Source organism: Scomber scombrus, chromosome 23 (assembly GCF_963691925.1).
Source record: "Scomber scombrus chromosome 23, fScoSco1.1, whole genome shotgun sequence".
Taxonomy (NCBI): Eukaryota; Metazoa; Chordata; class Actinopteri; order Scombriformes; family Scombridae; genus Scomber; species Scomber scombrus.
In genome coordinates, this window is record NC_084992.1 from 382,010 (window position 1) to 392,225 (window position 10,216).

At 38.6% G+C, this 10,216-nt stretch overlaps 1 protein-coding gene across 1 annotated transcript; it reads left to right on the top strand.

The window, feature by feature from the left end:
- The first annotated feature begins 5,390 nt into the window (after nucleotides 1-5,390).
- On the top strand, nucleotides 5,391-9,931 carry LOC134006122 (uncharacterized). The gene is made up of 5 exons (XM_062445208.1): nucleotides 5,391-5,686; nucleotides 6,343-6,681; nucleotides 7,040-7,384; nucleotides 8,961-9,305; nucleotides 9,597-9,931. The coding sequence occupies exons 1-5, from the start codon at nucleotides 5,623-5,625 to the stop codon at nucleotides 9,755-9,757; spliced, it is 1,254 nt and encodes a 417-aa protein (XP_062301192.1). The 5' UTR covers nucleotides 5,391-5,622; the 3' UTR covers nucleotides 9,758-9,931.
- The last annotated feature ends 285 nt before the right edge of the window (nucleotides 9,932-10,216 follow it).

The window sequence follows — 10,216 nt, forward strand, 5'->3', positions numbered from 1 at the left end:
TAGTAAAGTCATCAGCATCGTCTACCTGAATGTTACAGGTGAGTTTTGTGGATGTGAGAAATGATAATTCCACATCTGGACAGGAGTATGATCACATGTTCACAGTTCCACATGTTTTGTTCTTCAGGCTTCAGCACATTGACTTGTAAATAAAATAATGGATACCACATTAAAGTCTCAGCTTTAATTAGACTATTTTTACATCAGTATAGAAAGAACTGTGAGGGAAATAAAACCCTTTAACACTAAAATGTGGAACTGTCCAAATACTTCTGGACTGCACCTGACAGCTGATACCTCACACCTGTTTCTGCTCTGTGGGTTCAACAGATGGAGACTCAGAGTCTGGAAAACACTCAGTTACTCTGATTGCTGCTCTTGTTGCTGTTGTTGGTCAAGTTGGTGTTATGGTCTTCAAGAAGCTTAAAGGACTTTCAGAGAATAAATCAGACCTGCCTGTTGATGATCCAGATGTTCTTCAGCAGCTGCAAGAGAATGAAAACGGTCAGATAAACATCCCTAATAACATCTCTGACACTAAGGTGTAAAAACTCCACAGAAACTGAATCAAAGTAAAACTAAAGAAAATTAATGTTAGAAATCTTTTTTCAGTAATTTTGGGAGGTTCAGGTGTGACTTCTTATTGAACCTCTCCTTGGATTGTCACATTATCGTGGTGGAGGGTTTGAGTGCTCAGAGGATCGTGGGATCTTTCAGCTCCTGGTTGAGTCTCTCACGGCTGATTGTTCCCAGATAATAAACCAGACTGAGAGCAATCCAGAATAAGTTGAATGGTTTCCCATGATGCCTGAAACTAACCCTCAATATCTGGCTGAAGATTTCAGTCTTGGTAGATTCACAGAAGTGCCATCAGCTGATTGGTCAGATTCTTCTTTTTAAAATAGAAAAACAGAAAACAGCTTTATTGTCCACAAATGTGTTGATGAACTGTCCGTCTGACAATGACGGAGCTTTCTTCATCACAAAGAGAAAAATCATCCAAATGTAAAAGAAACTAAACTTTAAAAAGACAAAACTGAAACTTTGTAATGAGATTAATAATAAATACTGATGTTTAAAGAAGAAGTCACAAAGTGCTTTCCAAAGACAAAAAGGTGAACTAAAGTAGATCCAGTAAGAAGAAGCAGTGAGGTTAATGCATGAATTAGTGAAACAGAGAAAACTAAAAGAATAAACTGAGTTCAGAGAAATCGATTATAAAAAAGTTTGTTTTTAACAAAGATTGAAAAGAGGAAATACTTTAAAAGTAATGATTGAAATATAAAATCAATTGTAAAACGTTCAGGAAACCAGAGCAGAGATGCTGAATCAGCAGTTCTGTGACTCTGATTGGACGTTATGAGTCATGTGACTGCAGCACTCTGACAGCAACACACATTCATTCATTAGAATGAAAAACAATAAAAACATTTAATATGAACAAAGACACAAAGTTCATCATCCAGGAATATTCCTCAACTGTTAAAGAGGAAAAGTTTATTTTCTATTTGATTCTTTCTGCTTTTTTCTGATAGAAATCAGAAAGCTTGTTTTAGTCAGTAAAACTTTATTTAACTCAGGTTACAAAGTGTTTTACATCGAGATCGGTTCAGTTCTATCGATCTTTCAAAGTGTCGCTTGGTGCAAAACACTGAACTCTAAATACCTCTGTATGTGTTTCTTTGTAGAAAACGTGTCAATGTACAGAAACAATGAAATGAATCAAACATTTTTTACTCATTTTGTAACTTTGCTTCTTATTATGTGATGATCTTACAGTTAAACTGCTGTGAATTATTTTATTAGAATAATGTTGATAAAATAAATGAAATATATTTATTTTATGTTTATTCTTCTACATAAGAATGATTCATACTCACTTTGTTCTTCACACATAATCACTGTTACTGTTCACATTTACTGTTTGAATTTATTATAACTGCTGTAAATATCTTTTTTTATACAAGAATAAATAATGTTATATTAAAACAGTCTGTCTTCTCTTTGATTTAAATACTTTAATATCTGTGATGACAGAAAACATTTAGTTTATTCTGCAGGTGAACTTTTTGTTTCTGATGATTTTTACACATTTGTTCTGCAGAGTTTCTTCACATTGTTTGTTAAATATATATTTTATTCTTATGTGTAGTTATACTGTAGTAAAATAAACTGAAATTAGGTGTAAAAAGTAAATGTAACTGATACTATTCTGTTAGACCAGGAAGTAATTCTACTGTAACTTCTGTTAACAGTTATGTGCTCTGACCAGCAGAGGGCAGTAAAGCAGTACCTGAGATGTACTTTATATTAAACTGTTCTATTATATAAAGTCAAATAAATGTAGTAGTACTCCTCAGCGTCCATCCAGCAGAGCTGTCGTCCTCCTCACAGCTCAGAGAAACAGCTTCTCCTCTAAACATCTGAGAGCTGCTGGGACTCACAGTCAGAGAGGCTGAGAGGAGATTTATTATATTTAGAAACAACATGAGGAGTCATTTAATGTAACAAAGAAACACTCAGTAGGTCAACAACATTAATCCTGTTATACAGTTAATGTTTCTCAATGCTGCAGTGAAGCAGGACCAGAAGGTGTCACCATATTTACACTGAACCACTTCATGTGTCAGATAGTTGTTTAATGTTAATGAATAAAGATAAACATCCTCCATGAAGAATTTAAGGTGGAGGGAAAATCTAACACATTTTAACCAGATGTTGAAAAAAGGAGTGAAATTATCTTTCCTCAACAACCACTGATCAGTAAATGAGAGCATTAATGGATGTTGGATCATTCACAAGTTTAAACCGATAAGACTTCAGTTAAAGAGAGAAACGCACCTTTATTTTAAGGGACAGGTGGACAAGAGAGGATGTTCAAAGATTTATGAAGGTTTGATTGGTTGAAATTTTCACTTACACACACATATTCAGGATGATGTCACCATTTAAGATATTCTGTTTAAAAGGAAGTAGAACTCATGTGACATCATTTCATGGGTTTCATTGGTCAAACGGCAGAAGTAGTCTTTAGAAAAACCTAACATTTACTTCCAGACTTTTATACACATTATGCATGCAGGCCTACTTGTGGTTCCTAGTATCTCTAAAAGTAAAATGGGAGGCAGAGCCTTCAGTTTTCAGGTTCCTCTCCTGTGGAACCATCTCCAAGATTGGGTCGGGGGGGCAGACACCCTCTCTACGTTTAAGAGTAGGCTTCAAACGTTCCTTTTTGATAAAGCTTATAGTTAGGGTTCCAGCTCCTAGTTTATGCTGCTATAGGCTTAGACTGCCGGGGGACTCCCATGATGCACTGGGCTCCTCTCTCTCTCCTTTTCTCTCTCTCTCTCTCTCTCTCTCTCTCTCTCTCTCTCTCTCTCTCTATCAATCCATCTATATCCATTAACATTCATGTACTATTAATGCATCAATAAGCTAAACTTCTTCCCCACAGTTGTCTGTGCTTTCTCGTCTCACAGGTAATCTGGGCCTGTAGACGTCTGGATGACAGATTCCAGTCCCGGACCTTCAATGTGCTTCTCTTTCCTCTCCTTCCTCTCTCTCCTCTCCTTCCTCTCTCTCCTCTCTACTCCAACCGGTCGAGGCAGATGTTCTCCCACTTTGACATCAGCAACAAACACATGAAGTTACTAAAAGTCTGCTGGCTCCAACATCTCAGAGATTACTGCTAACATGAAATGCTGAAATGGGCAGCACGTATTATCTTGCACATTTGAAAGACACAAGCCTCAGTGAGCCCCGTTAGTAGATCAGCTTGCACATTTTTTTGCGGGTGTCAAATGTAAATGTCAAGGTTGCACATGTTTTTATACATGCAGTAACATAATAACTTATTATATTATTGTCAAAAAAAGTAATTACATTATTGGCTTCTACAGGGTTTAAACTTTGGTTTGACATCACAACTGTTGAAATCAATTATAAAATGCTTTGCTAAGCTGCCCCTGTAGTTCAGTTCAGTGCCTCCATGATGTCTTGCTGCTATCAATGTATATGATAAAAATTACAGCCAGCAGGTGGCAGCACAGGAGCTCCTATTAAACAACAGCAGATAAACATAGTGGTGACAGATTGAAGGAAAAACCTACATAAAGTGTGTTAGTAAGATGTTCAACAGCCTCAATGCTCCTTGGTACTGATTCTACAGTCTGTAAATCTACTGGAGGGATGAACACCATTCTTCCAAAAGATATTCCCTCATTTAGTGATGATGGTGGAGAGTACTGTCTAACATGTGCATTGAGATGTGGTGACTGTGAGCTCATAGCATATGATTCACATCAATTGTTTACTCATCCAACCATTCAGTGACCCCTCAAGTCCCAACAAGTTATCAGTTCATTGAGAGAATAATAAAATAATCAGAAAATGAGAAAAACCATGACATGTCCCTTTAAACCAAATGTGCACAATTTCGGGTTTCACTGAAAACATTTGTTCAGCAGACAAATTTATTATATAGTTAAAATATGTCTTAATAAAATGATAATGTACACAGTATGACAGAGTCTCTCTTTATTTCCTCAAAGTGAAAACATGAACTTCACAGTGACTTGTTTTTCTATATCCATCATAAAGAGAATCATAAAATAGAGCTGCTTTATAACAGGACACCTGTCTGACCTCTGTCAGTAACTAGAGACAACAAAACTAAATAGTGGAGCAGGAGAGAGACGTTGTGGTTTGAAGAGGCTGTTTTTATCAACGCAGCTCCTCCTGCACTCTCTCAGTCTGACCAAGACAGACAGACAGCAACATCACATCTCAGACAAACAGAAAACAAGAGGTAGAACTTCTGTTATTCTCATAAACCTGCTCACTCTGATTCTCAACCCATCATTAGAATAACAAACATGGAGGCAAAGTGTTTGACTATCAGTTGGAATGAAGTTCTACCTCTTGTTTTTCAATATGTGCCTGATTTTTGGTTTCAATATGTGTCCCGTCCTGGCTGACCTGAGGGTGTTATCTTCTCTCTTGGCACCAAATTGTTTCCTGGTGACTGAGGACAAAGTCTCCACTAACATACTGAGCAAAGAGATATGGCAGTTAACTGACATTGAAAGAGAGCCAAACTGAGAGAAAGGCAGTTTTATGGCAGCAGCTCTGTAACTGCAGCACAGAGACAGAGTTGAGTGTGTGCTTGTGAGCGTCCAACTGCACAATTCAGTAATGTGGCACAAAACTAATGTCCTATTATCATTATTTCTATCTACCATGACGACCATGGAAATAAGTTATAAAACTGAAGTTGTGAAATCTAACTTACAGGAAGTTTAGTGCAGCAGTTAGCACCGCCCTGCTGCACCTTACAATTAAAGACACTATCTGCTGGTCATTTTTTATTCACTCTCACACCATCAGAGGAAAGATCAGTCCAGATTTTAATGACTGTACCAATGGAAGTCTGAATTACTTTGTCAGTTAAATCTGGATTCTCTGTTTTTTCCCGTTTTTTCTAGTAATTATTTGCTGGTTGTCTCTCTTCTCTGACATTTTCAGCTGTTTGTGTCAGCTTGTGAAATCTACTCAGACTCAGTTTGATGGTGGACTGTTGAACTGAACTGGACTTAACCTGAGGAACCAGCAGATTCTGGTTCTATGGCTGCGTCGGTCATCACTGTGCTGTTCCTGTTCTCCTGTCTACTGCAGTCTGCCTCTACAGGTAAGATGATCGTGTGAGTGTGTGTGTGTGTGTGTGTGTGTGTGTGTGTGTGTGTGTGTGTGTGTGTGTGTGTGTGTGTGTGTGTGTGTGTGTGTGTGTGTGTGTGTGTGTGTAAAAGCCTTCCTTTGAAGGCCGATGAAGAATCACATAAAATAATGAATAATAATCTAGCCATAAATAATATAACCTGGGTGCCGCCAGTCACTGGATGACCTTTGACCTGAGGCCATCCATGTCGTGCCTAAACGTTGATATACTGTCAGAGATAATATTTTTTAATTTAACTTACTGAAAGAGTCTAAGTAGTTACTTTAATTAAAGAACAACATGAGGCGAAAAGCATCCCATTATGGAGGTAAATAGATAGATAGATAGATAGATAGATAGATAGATAGATAGATAGATAGATAGACAGATAGATAGATAGATAGATAGATAGATAGATAGATAGATAGATAGATAGATAGATAGATAGATAGATAGATAGATAGATAGATGGATAGATGGATAGATGGATAGATGGATAGATAGATAGATAGATAGATAGATAGATAGATAGATAGATAGATAGATAGATAGATAGATAGATAGAATGACGAAAAATAAAAAGTGAACTGATTTTTCTCCTCTGCATGTTTTTTTTTATTGTTCTTTAGACCATCAGATAAAAGAGATAAAAGTACATCATGGACAGACTGTCACTCTACCATGTAAAGCTCCAAACAACATCAACATAGCATCTGTTGAGTGGATCAGATCTAACCTTGATAGATACGTCTACTTGAAGGAAGACGGGCGCCTGATGACAGCAGACCAGGATCCATCTTATGTGAACCGGGTGCAGCTGAGGGACGATGAGATGAAGAACGGTGAACTGTCTCTGATTCTGAAGAACGTGAACAACAACGATGAAGGAGCATACGAGTGTCGCTATGAGGAGAGAGGAAGCTGGGAGACAGGCGATCAAATTAAACTCATCGTTCTGGATGCTGGAGGTGAGTTTGTGGATGTGAGAAATGATAGTTCCACATCTGGAGAGGAGTATGATCACATTTTCACAGTTCCACATGTTTTGTTCTTAAGTCTTCAGCACATTGACTTTAATTTGAGGATGAAAAGTTAGAAGTTAGAAATGAATCACAGAATGTGCAAATAGAAGAGTTCAGTTCACCTGTATTAATAATAACAGCAGATTCTGTATTTATGAGCAGTTTGAAATGACAAACATGACATTTTATACCAATACTGAACATTCACTTGTTTTACTTTTAATGATGACAAATGAAAAAAAGTGAAAAGTGAAGAATTTTAAAGCTGATTTTTCTCATCTGGATGTTTTTTATTGTTCTTTAGAGCTACAGCGACTACAACAGATAACAGCACATCGTGGACAGACAGTCACTCTGCCATGTCGAGATCCAAACTACGTCATCATAACAGCTGTTCAGTGGGTCAGATCTAACCTTGATAGATACGTCTACTTGAAGACAGATGGGCACATGGTGACAGCAGACCAGGATCCATCTTATGTGAACCGGGTGCAGCTGAGGGACGATGAGATGAAGAACGGTGACCTGTCTCTGATTCTGAAGAACGTGAAGAGCAGAGATGAAGGAAAATATGAGTGTCGATATGAGGAGAGAGGAAGCTGGAAGAGAGGCGATCAGATTAAACTCACCGTCATCCTGGATGCTGGAGGTGAGTTTGTGGATGTGAGAAATGATAGTTACACACCTGGACAGGAGTATGATCACATTTTCATAGTTCCACATGTTTTATTCTTTAAGCTTCAGCACATTGGGCCAGACCCAAGAACATTTTCATATTCTCATCTTAAATTTCTCTGACTTTTATCGTGAGATGGACCCGTACCAGTATCACCAGGAAACAGTCATAAATGAGCTACGTAAACATGATGAATCCCACCTGTTCTAAATGAACGTGCGTTCCAGAGAATAGTAAATTAACATGAATGACGCCCCCAAAATATCATATAAGGTTAGCCGTCTGGCACAGTCGTAAAGAAGCTCCATTCATGACAATGACACTAAAGACTAATGGCGCTTTTCCACTACACAGTTCCAGCACGACTCGACTCGACTCGTTTTTCTTCTTGCGTCTCCATCAGGGATAGTATCTGGTACCTGGTGCTTTTTTAGTACCTGCTCTGCCGAGGTTCCAAGCAAGCCGAGCCGATACTAAATGGGACGTAAACAGACTGCCGGCCACTGATTGGTCAGAGAGTCACTGGAAGACTCATGAGCCGTCCCACACAAGAATCAAACCCGGCATTTTTAAATACCAACAACAGCGTTACAGTGATTCGTTTCTCTTCTCTTGCTTTGTGTGAGACAGAAAGCCTCATACAGCAGCAAGTACACCATCGCCTCCATGTCCTCCATTGTTTATGTGTTTGTGTCGCGTATAAAACAAAGTCACGGCAGTTTCGTGGAGCCGTGCTATGACGACCCCGCTCACATTGAATAGGTACTTTTTTGTAATGGAAAAGGTCTGACTTGGTACCATACCAAGTCGAGTCGAGCCGAGTCGAGCCAAGTAGTGCTAGAACTGTATGGTGGAAAAGCGCCATAACACTACTCGGAAAAATATCTAGATATTATTTTAGAGTAACCAGTTTTTGCTCTGGTCATTGTATGATATTGATTTAACTGTAAGTGTTTATAATATTGTGTCCTGTTGTATATTTACTGAAAGAGACAAACATTTAATTGTAATATCTGTGATCATGTGATCAGCCTCTGTGAGCTGAATAGATTTCAAACCTGCACAGCAGAGACAGGTTTACATATACTGCCTATAACAATTATCCCCCCCCCCCCCCCCTTGGATGTTTTCCCCCTTTATTGCTTTTATAAATTGAATCATGGTCAATATAATTTGGCTTGAAAAAACATTTTGCAAAAACAAACTCTTTAATGTCAAAGGGGAAACAGATTTCTACAAAGTAATGTTAATTAATTAAAAATATATAATGTAACATGAGTAATTGCATAAATATTCACCCCCTTTAAAGTGACTGACCCAATTAAATAGAGGTCCAGCCAATTGGTGCCTGTAGTCTCACATTTAGTGGAAGGGAGATCACCTGAATGCATTGAATGTGTCACAAGTGATTGTAGTATAAAGACACTCACTAGTTAATCAGTATCCCTGCTACAATTACACCATGAAGACACAAGAACACTCCAAGAAAATCCAAGAAAAGGTTAAAGCTGATTTTTCTCCCCTGGATGATTTTTTTACTGTTTTTTAGACCTACTGCGCCAACCAATAAAAGTACATCATGGACAGACTGTCACTCTGTCATGTCGAGCTCCAAGCAACGTCCCCATAGCAGCTGTTGAGTGGATCAGATCAAACCTTCAGAGACACGTCTACTTGAAGGAAGACGGGTACCTGAACACAGCAAACCAGGATCCATCTTATGTGAACCGGGTGCAGCTGAGGGACGATGAGATGAAGAACGGTGAACTGTCTCTGATTCTGAGGAATGTGAACAGCAACGATGAAGGAACATACGAGTGTCGCTATTTAGAGATGGGAGAAGGATGCTGGGAGACAGGCGATCGGATCAAACTCATCGTCCTGAATGTTAGAGGTGAGTTTGTGGATGTGAGAAATGATAGTTCCACATCTGGACAGGAGTATGATCACATTTTCACAGTTCCACATGTTTTGTTCTTCAGGCTTCAGCACACTGACTTGTAAATAAAATAATGGATACCACATTAAAGTCTCAGCTTTAATGTGACTATTTTTACATCAGTATAGAAAGAACTGTGAGGGAAATAAAACCCTTTAACACTAAAATGTGGAACTGTCCAAATACTTCTGGACTGTACCTGACAGCTGATACCTCACACCTGTTTCTGCTCTGTGGGTCCAACAGATGGAGACGCAGAGGATGGAAAACACTCAGGGAGAGATGATTTAAGCGTAATTGTGCCAGATCTGTACATGCATGGACATCTTGGAGTAATTCTGCCAGTTACTCTGATTGTCTCTGGTCTTGTTGGTTTTGTGATCTACAAGAAGCTTAAAGGACGTTAAGAGAATAATTCAGACCTGCCTGTTGATGATCCAGATGTTCTTCAGCAGCTTCAAGAGAGTGAAAACAGTCAGAAAAACATCACTCAGAACATCTCTGACACTCAGGTGTAAAAACTCCACAGAAACTGAAAATTGAATCAAAGTAAAACTGAAGAAAATTAATGTTAGAAATCTTTTTTTGGGAGGTTCAGGTGTGACTTCTTATTGAACCACTCCTTGGATTGCCACCTTATCGCGGTGGAGGTTTTGAGTGCTCAGAGGATCGTGGGATCTTTCAGCTCCTGGTAGAGTCTCTCACGGCTGATTGGTCACAGATAATAAACCAGACTGAGAGCAATCCAGAATAAGTTGAATGAAGAAGTTTCCCATGATGCTTGAAACTAACCCTCAATATCTGGCTGAAGATTTCAGTCTTGGTAGATTCACAGAAGTGCCATCAGCTGATTGGTCAGATTCTTC

Coding starts and splice junctions, on each gene's coding strand:
- LOC134006122 (XM_062445208.1), top strand. CDS start 5,623: ATGGCTGCGTCGGTCATCACTGTGCTGTTCCTGTTCTCCTGTCTACTG. Junction 5,687..6,342: donor ACTGCAGTCTGCCTCTACAG/GTAAGATGATCG, acceptor ATTGTTCTTTAG/ACCATCAGATAAAAGAGATA. Junction 7,385..8,960: donor CGTCATCCTGGATGCTGGAG/GTGAGTTTGTGG, acceptor ACTGTTTTTTAG/ACCTACTGCGCCAACCAATA.